The sequence below is a fragment of the Xyrauchen texanus genome, chromosome 45 (assembly GCF_025860055.1).
Source record: "Xyrauchen texanus isolate HMW12.3.18 chromosome 45, RBS_HiC_50CHRs, whole genome shotgun sequence".
Lineage (NCBI taxonomy): Eukaryota > Metazoa > Chordata > Actinopteri > Cypriniformes > Catostomidae > Xyrauchen > Xyrauchen texanus.
Window position 1 is genome coordinate 5,534,008 of NC_068320.1, and position 14,935 is coordinate 5,548,942.

A 14,935-nucleotide genomic window follows, 5' to 3' on the forward strand; every position below is an offset into this window, starting at 1 on the left:
TTAGTTCACCTTAAAGGTCATGATGAGGTGTGTGAAGTGGAATTCAGCTTCCAAGTCCAGCTGAATGGTTACATTTTCAACTCCTGATGGAGAGAGATGAAGAAATTAGTGTGGAAAGGTAGCTAGATAAGTGAGACCAGGAAATATTGATAGTGTAATAACAATTTTAGAGAAAATTTACATTATAGACTAAGATAAAAACTGATTTCAAACCATTTAATAATGAATAATTCAATTTGAATACTAATGTTTTTAATAAAAAATAATATTTTTAATAATTAATATTTTAACTCTTTCCCCGCCAGCGTTTTTAAAAAAAGTTGCCAGCCACCACCAGGGTTTTTGACGATTTTCACTAAATTTTAATGGCCCGCAGAATATTTTCTTCATGAATATATGAAAATGCTATATATCAAAATAAAGATCTGAGCCTCTGCTTTTAGGCAAAAAAACGACTCGGTTACTAACGTAACCTCGGTTCCCTGAGAGGAGGGAACGAGTATTGCGTAAGTAGCTTACGCTATGGGAAAACTCCGTTTCTCGAGAAATATTGAAGTCTTTATGTAAAACGCATTGCAGCTGCACAGCAGACAGTAATGAGCGAGGCAGCTCGGTCATTGGCTGTGCTGCGGCAACTGCTCTAACCAATGACGGGGCGACTCTGAACGCGCGACCAATGGGCGCGCGCCCACCGAAATTAGCATAGCCAGGCTATATAATGGGCACCCCGTCATACGAGTTTCTTTAGGTTCAATCGGCTGAAGCGAACTGACCAACCACAAGCACGGCAGCTTACGCAATACTCGTTCCCTCCTCTCAGGGAACCGAGGTTATGTTAGTAACCGAGTCGTTCCCTATCGAGAGGTCTCTCCTATTGCGTAAGTAGCTTACGCTATGGGAACACCATGTAAAACGCTGTGCATGCTGACTTCGCTCTATAAAGCCAGAGGCAGATGCCTGAGCCTTAAAGCAAAGTGATTATTCCACGAGCTGGCCAACGGCGAGCTACATAATGGGATAGTATAGAGCGCCCTTCCAAGGTGGTCCATGGTGGGGCGCTCATAGTACAAACACAAGCACATATCTTATGTACTGAGTTTTCTATGTGCTGATATGCATAAAAAATCCTTTAAGTCAGTCAGAGACGGACCTTGTAAGGGAGGAGATAATGCTCAGCATATACATACTCCAGTCCATTCTACAGTCAGGCTGATAGAATGTTGGAATGCAATGAGGGGACCTGTAGGTTATAAAACCTGATAAATGTCGAGGCGAGGCCCAGCCCGCCGCACGACAAATATCTTAAATGGGTATCCCACTCGACCAAGCCCACGAGGAGGCCATGCTCCTCGTAGAGTGAGCTCTGACGCCTAAGGGGCATTGAAGGCCCTTGGCTTCATAAGCTAGCGCTATAGCATCCACTATCCAGCCGATATTCTTTGCTTTGAGACTGCGAGACCTTTAGTGCGCCGCCAAAGCATACGAATAATTGTTCCGTCTGTCTGAACAGGGCAGAACGCTCCAAATATACTCTTGAGCACCCTGACCGGGCAGAGTAAATTAGCGTCGCTTCGTCTGCTGGGGACGATAGCGCTGCCAGAGATATTACCTGTGCTCTGAAGGGTGTGGAGAGCACTTTAGGAATATACCCGTGCTTTGGCCTAAGGACAACTCTGCAGTCGTTAGGTCCAAATTCCAGGCAAGCAGCTTGATGACAGCGCTGTAGGTCGCCCACTCTCTTGACTGAAGCGAGCGCCAGCAAGAGCGCAGTTTTGCTGTTTAAGGTGCACGGTTCGGAGAGGTTCTAACGGGCACTCTTGAGTGCGTCCAGGACCGTGGCCAGGTCCCAGATCGGCACCGAGGGGGCGAGGAGGGTTCATCCTCCTAAGCCTCTTAGGAAACGAATGATTAGATCGTTTTTCCCTAATGAATGTCCTTTATCAGGATTGTGCGACGCCGCTATGGCAGCCACATAGACTTTGAGCGTGGAGGGTGTGCGGCCCACCTCCAGCAGCTCTTGCAAAAAGGCGAGTACACTTGGTATCTCACACGATTTGGGGATCAAGCTCTTGGTATCACACCAGTCACTGAACACTTTCCACTTTTGGGCATATAAGCGCCTCGTAGAGGGTGCTCGCGCCTCAGTGATGGTTCTCAAAACTCCACTGGGGAGGTTCTCGGGAACCCGTTGAGGGGCCATGCATGGAGGACCCTCCATAGAGTGCAGGGAGCTCAACCTAAGTCCACCCTGGCGATTTATATACGAAACTACCGTCATGTTGTCCGTTCGGACCAGAACCTGTTCGTTTTTTATGTACGGAAGCAGGGCTCTGAGAGCCAAGGCGACCGCCTTCATTTCCAGACAGTTTATATGTAGGCGCTTTTCCGGGTTTGACCAAATGCCCTCGTAAAGGGCCCCCCATCCTATTTTGGAGGCATCTGTCGTGATCATTTTTCTCCGCTTGTTCACGCCCAGACTCACGCCGGTTTGATACCAGTTGATTGCTTTCCAGGGCGTCAGGGCTTTTATACAGCCGTGATTCGCTCTGATCAAAAAGTGGCCCGAGCGCCACGCGTGACTGGGGACACGGCTCTTGAGCCAGCGCTGGAGAGGACGCATGTGCAACAATCCTAGCTGGAGTACAGCTGATGCCGAGGCCATGAGACCGAGCATTCTTTGAAATCGTTTGACGGGGCGCGCGCGCCCTTTCTGAATGATGTTGCAAGGCGTCGAATAGAGAGCGCACGCTCTGATGAGAGGCGCGCCGTCATCTGCACTGAGTCTAGCACTATTCCCAGAAGAGATATTCTGGCTGGGGGATAGCACGCTCTTCGCAAAATTGATTCTCAGACCCAGGCATTCTAGATGGCTGATAATCCAAGATCTGTGCGTCGTTAACTGACCCTCTGATTGTGCTATGATTAGCCTATCGTCGAGGTAATTCAGTATTCACACTCCCCGCTGTCTCAGGGGGGAAAGTGCCTCGTCCATACATTTCGTGAATGTACGGGGGGCCAATGATAGGCCGAATGGTAGTACTGTGTACTGGTATGACTGTCCCTCGAGCTGAATCTCAGAAAAGGCCTGTGATAAGGCGCTATCGAATGTGAAAGTAAGCGTCTTTCAAATCCACTGATAGAAACAGACCCCGGGCTGAACTTGCGCGAGGATATGTTTGGTTGTTAACATTCTGAACGAGCGAATCATAAAAGCTTTGTTCAGATGTCTGAGATCTAGGATGGGGCGGAGGCCACCGTCCTTTTTCGGGACGAGAAAATAGCGGCTGTAAAAACCCGCCTCGCTCATAGAGGGAGGAACAGTTTCTATATCGCCCTTCTCTATCAGTTCGAGCACCTCGGTGCATAGAACATGTGACACATCTTTCCTCACTTTCGTCTCGACCACCGCTGAAAAGCGGGGTGGTCTGCGAGCGAATTGAAGTGTTTTATTATGTTCAAAACCCATTTTGGCATGTCGGGGATTTTTTCCCAGGATTTTGCTCGCACAGATATGGGCTGAATGTTGGCTGGGGGCGTGTCGCAGTGACGTATGGGCCCCACCGGCAAATTGCCTTGTGCTAACACTGAGTTTACAGCTCCCAGAGGCGCTGGTGCGCGCTGAGCAGCCGTGTTGAGTGCCGAGTGCAGGGGTGCGTGTGAGATTACAGGCACGCGCGCTATCTCCGTAATGCTCGCAGCCGGAGAAATGTTTGAAACTGTATAGACAGTGTTTACAGTTGGGGGTGCATACATTGTAATAGGCACGCGTGCCACTTTCATAAAGCTTCCCGCTCTTAGCGGGGAGTTTCTTGGCTCGCGCGTCACATCTGTGATGCTCGCGACATGAGCCAGAGAATTGTTTGAAACTGTATGGGCAGCGCTTATGGGTGGGGGTGCATATACTGTAGTAGGCACGCCGCCACTTACATAAAGCCTCCGCTCATGGCGGGGTGTTTTTGGTCATGCATACAGTGTTTGTAACTGTGGGAGTGTGCACTTTAGTGTGGACACGTGACCCCTTAGTGACACAGGCAGAAAATGTGCTAACACTGAGCTTACAGCTCTCAGAGGCGCTGGCAGCTGAGCAGCTTTGTTGAGTGCAGGGGTGCGTGTGAGATTACAGGCACGCGCGCTATCTCCGTAATGCTCGCAGCAAGAGCCGGAGAAATGTTTGAAACGACAGTGTTTACGGGTGGGGGTGGATACATTGTAATAGGCACGCCGCCACTTCCATAAAGCTTCCTGCTCTTAGCGGGAGTTTCTTGGCTCATGCGTCGCATCTGTGATGCTCGCGGCGTGAGCCAGAGATCTGTTTGGAACTGTATGGGCAGCGCTTATGGGTGGGGGTGCATCTACTGTGGTAGGCACGCGCGCCACTTTCATAAAGCCTCCCGCTAGTGGCGGGGTTTTTGGCCATGCATACAGTGTTTGTGTGTAGGGGTGCGTGCAGGACAGCAGGCACGTGCGCTACATTTATAGTATTTCCCGCTTTTACTGGGGAAGTGTTTATAACTGTGGGAACAGTGCTTGTGTGTAGTGGTGCATACATGACAATAGGCACACAATCTCCATTTATGGGGCGTCCAGCTCGAGCTGGGAAAGTATTCGGCACTGTTTGGACAGTATTGATATGTGGGAATGCGCACTTTAGTGTGGACACGTGACCCCTTAGTGACACAGGCAGAAAATAACTCTTTTTGTGATTTCTGTGTGTTGCCGTGAAAACGGCGTTTGATTGCAGGTGAGCGAGTTCTGTGACTGGCCCATTGACTGCTGTACAGACATTTCCAGCCGCCTGTAAGGGGACTGGGTAATGTTTTACACGTTTTGCTCACTGCAGTGAAGCTGCTCAGCTGAACTCTCTTACCGTGCTGGTGCCCGTGCTCGTGTCCGCTAATGTCGACGGCGCGGGGTCGAAGGCCGAGCCAGGCCAGTCGTCGGATGCAGCGCCAATTGGAAAGGCTGTCATCCTTTTCACCGTCGTCCCCTGGCGCGCCGAACGAGATGAGACCCACCGTTCTGTTGGAGGGGTGCCGGTCCGTCTGCGTGAATTGGACTGGCGGCGGGGAGTTCTCGGGTGGTGGTGAAGTCCGCGTGCTCTGGCGGCCTCCGTGAGCAGCGCTTTTTCTTGCGCGGCTCGAACAGAGGGGACGGCAGCACGGTGGTAGCAGGCTCGCTCGCGCTGGCGGCGGCGAGCGCAGCTGCTCGTTGAGGCCCAGGGAGTCACATTCGGGCATCCGCCTCGAGTGAAAGCAGCTTCTGCGTGGTCAGGTCCCAGGCAGCGAGTGCAGATAATGTGACAGTCCCTGTCAGGAAGAAGGCCTCTGCACGAGGCGCAGGTCGAAGGCATTTGGAACAACGCCGAATTTGCTCTTTTACTAAATACAAAAAGTGTCGCAAAGGCTGAACACTTGCAAAGTAGCTTAGTAAAAGGATATAGTGATGCGCGCCGGATGGCGTAGCAGAAGGCTTCGAAGGCGGCTGAAGGCGCCGGCATCCTCTTAGCAGTCCTGCTGTAGGCTTGTCAACGGCGGGCGAAAGACTCCAACAATCCGGAGGATCCAGCAAAGAGGAGGTCTTCGCTGAAGGAGATCAAATCTAAAGGAACTCGTATGACGGGGTGCCCATTATATAGCCTGGCTATGCTAATTTCGGCGGGCTCTGAGCGCGCGAACCCGAGGAGCGCGCCCATTGGTCGCGCGTTCAGAGTCACCCCGTCATTGGTTAGAGCAGTTGCCGCAGCACAGCCAATGACCGAGCTGCCTCGCTCATTACTGTCTGCTGTGCAGCTGCAATGCGTTTTACATAAAGACTTCAATATTTCTCGAGAAACGGAGTTTTCCCATAGCGTAAGCTACTTACGCAATAGGAGAGACCTCTCGATAGGGAAACGATTTTATTTTATCTTCATTTGTTCTTTTTTTATTGCCACTTGAACAGAGGTAGGTTTTGTCAAAAACAACATTTCGGACAAAAAGCTGAGAAAAGGGCATTTTTATCAAACAAGTGCTTTAGTATTAGTATGGTGTTCCACTTCACGTTTGAGACGATCGCAGTCTGTTTCTTTGATCAAAGAGTTGCGTACTCTTTCAAAACATGCGCGCGGGTCTTCCTTACCGTATACCACCTAAAACACGGATACCCGGAAAATTCCGTGTTTTGCGGGGAAGCGTTTTTTCATAAAACCCGGAAAATTCCGTGTTTGGCGGGGAAAGAGTTAAAAGAGCAGTAGTATGTTAGGTGAAAAGTATTATTTCAGTGGCACTAGTGACACCAAACAGAATCTTAAAAATAGTTACTATAAAATGGGTTTCCCAAACACAATGACACAATAGTGGTGGCTGTGGGGATTGAACTGGCAACCTACTGCTTACAAGTACTGTGCTTAAGCCCACTACGCCACCACCATAAATACAATAGTTTGGAACTGTACCATAACTTCCTCTCCAGTCCAAAAAGATCTGTGAAAACTAAGCAGCAAAAACGCCTAGGTTACGTATGTAACCTCCGTTCCCCGATGGAGGGAACGAGACGTTGTGAGAAGCGACACTAGGGGTCTCTCTTGAGCGCCGATATTCACCTCTGAACTATGAAAAAAGGACAATGAGAGTTGGCAACCAGTATTTGCATGTCCCGCCCCCGGACATACGGGTATTTAAGCGGCGCAAATACGGGAGTTCATTCAGGATTTTTCTGAGGAGCCGGAAATGGTCCGGCAACAACAGTGGCTCGGCTCAGCGACGTGACAGGGGAGACACAACGTCTCGTTCCCTCCATCAGGGAACAGAGGTTACATACGTAACCTAGACGTTCCCCTTCTGTCGCTCTCTCCACGTTGTCTCAGAGAAGCGACACTAGGGGTCCACTTAAAAAGTGCCATGCGCTGAGCCGTGTACGTGAACTGCTGATACAGGAGCGAGCAGGTATTCTTACATGCAGAACGACCAACTGTATCAGGCTGCATGTACCCTTCCCCAATGCCCCATTTAAGCCTGGCTGGGCCTCTTTTCTCTCTGTTTCTCGCATAGAGCAACTACGGCCGGGGCCCTTACACGCATTGAGGGAAGGGGGTCTTAGCCCTCATTCAGGGCGGAGAAGACCCTGCGGAGGCCACACCTACCCGGGAGGGGAGGCAAATTTTAGTGGCAAATACATCAGATGGCCTAACTTAGGACCTATGTGGAAAAGTTGGTGCAGTGGTAGATCCAGCCTCGTAGAGGGGGGAAGCATACAGCACGGCGACCGAGGAAGCTTTAACTGCCTAAGGAAGACACGGGGGTCCGCTCGTGAGGGGACAGTACTGTGGCAATACACACAGGGGGAGTCCGAACAGGAGGCCTTACCTGTGGAGCACCTATACCAGTACAGGGTAGCTTGAGGTATCTGCAGTGGTTTGGGTCGGCGAGTTCCTCTGCTGAACTGCAGACCCACGAGGGCTAGGGAGGAGTCAACCAGCGACCCAAAGATGGGATCTCCTGGGAACGGAAGCAAACTGTTTTCCCTTGGTTAGGGGAAAAGGGCACTAGGTGCAAGCGGTTTACCCGGTCAGATCGTCTGCATGCTACCGAGTTCTACGGGCTCGGACCTGAGAAAACACGGGATGATACTGACTCAACTCGGAGATTATAGAATCTCGCAAAAGTGTTAGGTGTTGCCCAGCCCGCTGCTCTACAGATGTCTGCTAGGGCGGTGCCCCTAGCCAGTGCCCACGAGGAGGCAACACTCCTGGTGGAGTGAGCTAAATGCGCTAAATATTCATTATTTTGAGTATCGTTGCAGCTGTTATAAGTGATGTTGAGAGACAGGTGACAGCAACAATGTTAAAAATTACAGAAAAATATTATTTTACATTTTTAGTCCATAACCTATATTCATGAGTTTTGTGACATCACAACCAGCTCCTCCTGACCCCTCCCCACACCCTACAAAACTGTCTCAACCACTTTTTAAAACAAAGTGACACTCATGCTTCTATCCTTCTATATCGTACCCTGGTCCTTTACATCGCAAGTGCAACACTATCAATAGGTGATAAAAAAAAAGGCACGTAAATGTGAAATGCAGGAAACTACTGCCATTGGACAAAAATTATTATTATTAAGTTAATTTACTGTCATTTAAAGCTGCACTTCATACGATTTTTTGGTTAAAAATAAAAATTGTCATTATTGATTGAGAACATAACCAATCAGTGTGCAAAACAATGTCCTTACCTCACAGCAATCTGGATGGATGTTTATCTGTTATCCATTTGGCGAAGTTGTTTACCTGCTATAATGCTTGGATATGTTGTCTGTTAGGGCTATTGAAGCTTATATTGCTTGCCATGCTTGTATGAATCACATTGTTGGGAAGTTACTGTGACATGTTTACTAATATTTATGACTTCTGAAATGTACTTGTAACTCTTATGTATTTAAGCATATTATTTTCACGTTTAATTATGTATATTGTATCCCATTCATTACTGAATCCTCATTTATGTTTTAGATAATTGTGTGCATGGTATAGACATGCTATTTTAGTATTATGTTTCACTTGCATTATAAACGGAAGCTGTACAATATAATATAAAAATAATATTTGAGTAAAATTCATTCAAAAAAAGTTTATATATCTTCATCAAAGCAACAAATACTTCAGTTTAAAATGTTTAATTGTATAACATATCAACATCAAAATAGCACGTTATGACTCTGACACTTGATGAGAACACACAGGCGATGTTCAGGTAAGCTCAAATCATCAGATTCATCCGCCAGAAGAGCAATACGAAACACGACTGATGTAAAGTGTTCTTCCGCAAATTGCTTGCAGTTTTAATTTTCAACCACAGATGTCGCTAGATAGCTCAAAGCTACGTAGTGCAGCTTTAAACTGTAAAATCTCAACATGCTTGTAACAATATGTAAAATGTAAATTTCTTCTGCAAGTACTCTCAGGGAGAGAGGGTGTAACAAAACAGAAACACAATGCCAAATAAAGCATCCCAACTCATGCATTCCTAGAATTGGTGATACCGTGCCACACCCATGGAGTCAGTCTGTAAACGCGACTGCTGTGGTGGCTGGTCACCAGGGAGAGAGCGGGCCAAGCCCAGTGGCTGCACCCATCCCAACTCTCACTTTCTCATCCAAGTTTTTCCCACAAGACAATGTCTACTTCCAAATTATTTGTGAACTGATTACAACAGTAGAGCTGAAAAAGTTCATTTGGGATTATACTTCTGTTTTACCATTATTCCATATTTGCATTACAGTTTTATGTAGGACTAATTACCCTCTATTAGAAACATGATGATTTGAGTTAGTAGCTGAACTGACAAATTAATATGAATTTAGAATTTCTTAGCATTTGGCATGCACTCAACCTGTCAAGGATTCCACATGTTTTTGCACAACCTGATGATTCATATTATCCAGCTTGATTTGAGAATGTTCCAAAGAACATCTAGTGTGCTTCAATAATTTTTAAACCCCACTGTATTTCATCAGGTTTCAGAACCAGCGTTGTGTGTAAAGCGATTACAAAGCAATGAGTTACTGTAATCTAATTACCTTTTACTAAAAAGAAATGTAAAATAATAAATATACATTCTTGTAAATTAGATTATTTACGTTCATTCAATTAAGCTACGATTACTTTCTTAAATAATATTATTTACGTGGATTATTTGTTATTTGAGTTTTTGTGAGAGCTAAAGGGCGTGCGCCCCTATAATGTGTGAATAGGAAGAAATATAGACAGTATTTTAAATTTTTTGTGCTGATAAACAAAAACTGTTCTGTGAAAAGTGTTAATAGGGTTTTTAGAAAGTTACTTGAAAGTATGAGTAATAAGCAATGTGAATAATTTTTCAAGAAGTAATCAGTAATTAAATTTTATTTAAATTTTAGAAGTAATTATTTATCTGTAAAGGATTATTTTTATGTGTAACACAATTCATATTATTTGAGTGATTTATAATGAGCATCGAAGCCTAGATCAAAATTTGTATCATAGTGACGATTCGAAGAAGTCTCTGAACTTTCTTCTCTGATATTTCTCCTAACAATTGCTGGCATACTGTAAGAGTATATAAGAGCTATCAAATGTATTGGTCCTGAATTTGATAAGAAATATTTACATTTATATTAAGATCTCTGATGGGATTATATTTATTGCAGATGGGTTTATATTTATTGCAAAAGTATCCATTTGATCACCACATCATTACTGTCTAGGAGAAACTACTTAGATAGTAAAAGGATCTAATTTGCGATTGACTTGGTTCACACACACTCTTACCGTTCTGGGACTGCCACCAGGTGTTGAGACGGTTGGGAGCAAAGGTTGTCACCACGTTCTCAATGGTATGGCTAATGGGATTGGTGAACTTATTGTACATCTTCCGAGAATCACATTTAAAACATTCCTCCTCACCCTGATGATGGACAGAGAGAGAAATGCAGATGTTAGTGGACTGTGTGAAAGGCATAGAGTTTTTGGGCAATGGCACATTCATGCGGACATGAGGACTCCAGATATACTGGATGTGCAACTGTTAGTAGCCTCTCATCCACAACTTTCTCACAAACACACATGAACATATGAATACTCTCTCTCTCTCACACACACACACACACACACACACAAATACACACTTTCTGTATACTGTCATATTAAGTGAGTTGTTTTAGCCAAATAAATAAACTTGCCCATATACTGTAAAATAATATCTGCAAAATTAAATGAACTAGGGTCCGGATCTTTATGGAGCCCCTTAGAGGACAAGGAGGGAATTTTCTAAAATTGTTTTGCATTCTCTTGCAATAGTTAGCGCTCCATTACAACTTTTTTTGCGTTTCCTCACAAAAAGTTTTGTGTTCTCTGTCAATAGTTTGCGTTCCCTCATATTGAGTTTTGAGTTCCAATGTAATAATTTGTGTTCCCTCACAAAACGCTTTGCTTTCATTCGCCAAAAGTTTTGCATTCCCTCTCGATTGTTTGCGTACCCTCGTAAAGTAGCAATAGTTGTGTTCCTCACAAAAAGTTTTGTCCCTCACAATAGTTTGTGTTCCTTCGCAATAGTCTGCGTTGCCTTACAAAAAGTTATGCGTTCCCTCGCCATAATTTGCATTCCCTCACAATACATTTTACATTCCCTTGCAATTATTTTTGGGTTCCCTTGCAATACCTTCATAAATCCCTTACAATAATAAATCATGGTTAACTATGGTATTTGTTGTAAAAACCACAGTAACCACAATATACCTTATTGTTAATACAACAAAATACTGTTGTCAACTAAATTGTTTGTAGTAAAATTATTGTATGGAAAAGACAGGCCAGTACATTCATCTTAACAAAATTTCTTATTTTGTGATCCATGAACAAAGAAAGTCAAATAGGTTTGAAACAACAGAAGTGTAAGTAATTAATGAGAATCCTTTAAGATTTGATAATATCTTGTATTTACATGTGCTAGATGTATTTAAGCATTATATTCCAGATCGGATCTACGCATTAGACCCAGTACAGATCTTTTGTCTGATCACAAATCAATTACTATTCACAGTCAGACCTCAGTCTGAACTTCTCACGCTCTCAGGATCTGATTTATAAATGGAAAAGATGGGCCACACAGATAGTCTAAAAGAGCAAATGGACAGTGGCCTGAAGGGGTCTGGAGAATTTTTGAGAAAGGGGCCTTTATCAACCCTCCCTCCCACCACATACACTTTACATAATGATCTGATTGTTCATCAGACAGTAAATATAAGAGTGGGCAGAGAAACAGAACATTGTGATATACATCTAACAACATACACTACACCAAGACTATGATCAAGTCACTGGTGTTTTAATTTTCATGCATCGTTTACAAGAGGTGGATGAAATAAGTGAGAAAAAACCTAATAATACATTTATATATATATATATATATATATATATATATATATATATATATATATATATATATATATATATATATATAGAATAGAATAGAAGCCTTTATTATGGTCACACATTATACATACATGGGTCAGAGCGCAGGGTCAGCCATGATATGGCTGCCTCTGGAGCAGATAGGGTCAAGGGCCTTGCTCAAGGGCCCAACAGTGGCATCTTGGCGGTGATGGGGCTTGAACGCCCGACCTTCTGGTCATATATATATATCAACTTTATAGGGTGAATTTCTAGACTTATTGCAAAGTGAATTCGGTTAAAATCGGTGAATGCTAAAACAACCCCCCAGTGGCCGAAGCTGGAAGTGTTGTTGAATGAATGGGCACTCGTGAGTTACTCTCCGGGTCAAATGTCCACAGACTGGTGCCACTGGAGTTTTCAAGTAATTTTTTTGTGTGTTGCATTTATTTTTTTTATTTTTTTTCGTATTATGGAATAATTTAATAGATTCGGACCCAAAAATTTGCAAAACATTTAATCAAATAGACATGACTTGGAGATATTTTATTGTAATTCTTAAAAGCATGTCTGTCTTGTATGGCACAAGAAGTTTGTCATCCTCTGTTGTATTAACTGCAAATGACTCACAACACAGAACGTCTCTGGTCCATCCAGTCCACAGGTGGAGGAGGCAATAATCCAATGTGCTCTTCCGATCAGTAGATCGCCAGTAGCGGGGTAACAGCTCCCTTTTGTACACATGTCATTATGATCGGGATATTGTGCCAGGACGTGCAAACCAGTGACTATGAGAGAAGATATGAGATGCTACAACACAAGCTGGACACATGTCAGTCATTTTGATTTTATTTATAAGACATGCTCTCAATTATTTATAGATATAAGTTGCATAACTTTATATTAAACATGTATATTCTATTTTCTCAACTGTTTTACTTTGTGTAAATCATGCACGTGGTTAAATTATTTTGGCTTCTGGTTACAGTTGAGACTGTTTGTAATTATTGAAATGAATATCACATGGGAACGCTTACTGTCCCACTGGAGAGATGAATGTGGCATGAGGAAAACCAGATAATGTGCTCACACACCACCAAACTTGACACTATCTAATGTGTCAACTCAATAAATGTATAAACAGACACAACAGGACGGATACTGATTTCAAACTATATATTTCATCACACTCCTACAAATAATAAGTGGCAAACATAACTAAACCTTTCTTTCCTAAAACACACAGTTCCCCCTGCTTTTATTCTTTGAATGCAGGCAGAATATCTGTTCTAAAAATGTAAATCAAATTAGAACCATAAATGGTTTTACAGCCTGACACCATAGGAGAACCTTATTACAAAGAACTTGTAATGTTCTAGTTCTTTACCAAATGTATGTACAGTATTGGTTATTTAAAGAACATAGAAACCAATACACTGAAAAAAAAAAATTAATCTCAGATTAACCATATGCAACTCACTGTACAGTTTACAGCATATAAAACAAGCAGAGTCAGAGTTATGAAATGAAGAGCACAAATAAAAATAACTTACAAATTGTAAGAGCTGCAATCCTAAATATCCACATATTGCTCTTTTCTCCAGCACCGTTATCCAGAGCAGAAAAACTGTATGCATAGAGCTCTTGTCAAGTGAGAACCGCCCAAGATATTAAACACTGATTTACGCATAATGTGCTGCTCTAAACGCTGAGAATCAAGCCAAACAATTTGGCTGTGTGTCAAAACCTGGTGAGCTGCCTAGTTAGAAAACATTTCTGGGCATCACACTCGTTTAAACAGACAGAGCACGATGGATGTGTTTTTAAAAGTTTAAGGGCCATTTACACACCTTGAATATAGTATTCCATGTTTACCAGAAGCAGTAGCGTTTCTTGTCTTTTAGCAATAGGCCTACTTGGTTACAGATCCCCCATGAAGTAAAAAAATAAAACATGTATCTGTTTTATTGAGTGAGAAACCGTTCGAAACGACTCATTGCGTGAGTGAACTGTTTAAATGATACAAACTGAACCACAAACCAATTCAGACATTTTGCCAGTGATTATGTTAAAAAAGTTCAAATCTGAAAATCACTGGAAAAATTGGCTAGTGTGACACAAGCTCAACCCGAGGTTGAGCAGGAAAGTTGTAGCACCAAGGGAAAGCGCAGTGTCATTGTAATAAAAACAAATTAATCTCAACAACCTCAGTGCCGTTAACATTTGCCAACTACCTATGTCTGATCTATGTGGAATAATCTATTAATTTAGTTTTTTTTAAAGACTAATATAGATTATATTTGTGTTTTGTTTGATCGGTTGCTGTGCATTTACTTTAGTGCTGAAATGCATTTGAGAGATTTTACAGCATCTTTACAATGTTTTTATCATGTTTAGTATAGCTTGACATATTCAAGAATTATAAGAAAATTATAAGAAAATTCAATTATTTGGACTTTTTAATAGTACCATTAGACAAACTATAAAAATAAATTTAAAAAATTCATTTTTGTGCAGGACATTTGTTATTTAAGTTTTTCTTAGCCCACACATGCTACAGTGGTAAATCTTGGGGTATCATCAGAGGACTCCCTGGGCTTTTCAGAGATACCAAATGTTTGATAGTTTGGCCATGACAACTTCCTCTGCTTGGTCTATAAATATGGATTGAAATGCAATATGAATAAAATATTCTTTAAAAAAAAAAAAAAAAACATTTATCATGCATTTTATGCACAACACTATATTGACATTTTAAAAAGGGAAATTGTAAAACTTTTCAATGGGTCACAGGAACTTATGGTAAAATGACATAATAGCTTGTATTGTAAAATAATGAGATATTTGTAATGACAGAGCAGGCTGATTATATGAAAGTACACAGAAAAATTAGTTCACACTTTAAATATATCTTATAGAATGTATGTCAGAATTTTCAAAGCTCTGTGATTTATTTTTTGGCGGGCATGAATGGAATATGGAAGATATACCTCAAAAGCCAGTTGTATCATATTTTATATATGGATTT

The 14,935-nt window shown here is 42.9% G+C and overlaps 1 protein-coding gene across 2 annotated transcripts in view; it reads right to left on the bottom strand.

Moving 5' to 3' along the window:
* LOC127637225 (laminin subunit beta-1-like) overlaps window positions 1-13,769 on the bottom strand; it is an 86,215-nt gene extending 72,446 nt beyond the window's left edge. The window contains exons 1-4 of one of the 2 annotated variants that reach the window (XM_052118175.1): window positions 13,461-13,769; window positions 12,538-12,695; window positions 10,288-10,423; window positions 10-83 (exon numbers count right to left, since the gene is read on the bottom strand). In XM_052118175.1, coding sequence (XP_051974135.1) covers window positions 10-83; window positions 10,288-10,423; window positions 12,538-12,695; window positions 13,461-13,494 — 402 coding nt within the window. In that variant the 5' untranslated portion in view covers window positions 13,495-13,769. The remainder of the gene's footprint in view (window positions 1-9; window positions 84-10,287; window positions 10,424-12,537; window positions 12,696-13,460) is intronic. The other variant, XM_052118176.1, reaches the window with a different exon arrangement.
* Window positions 13,770-14,935: the final 1,166 nt, after the last annotated feature.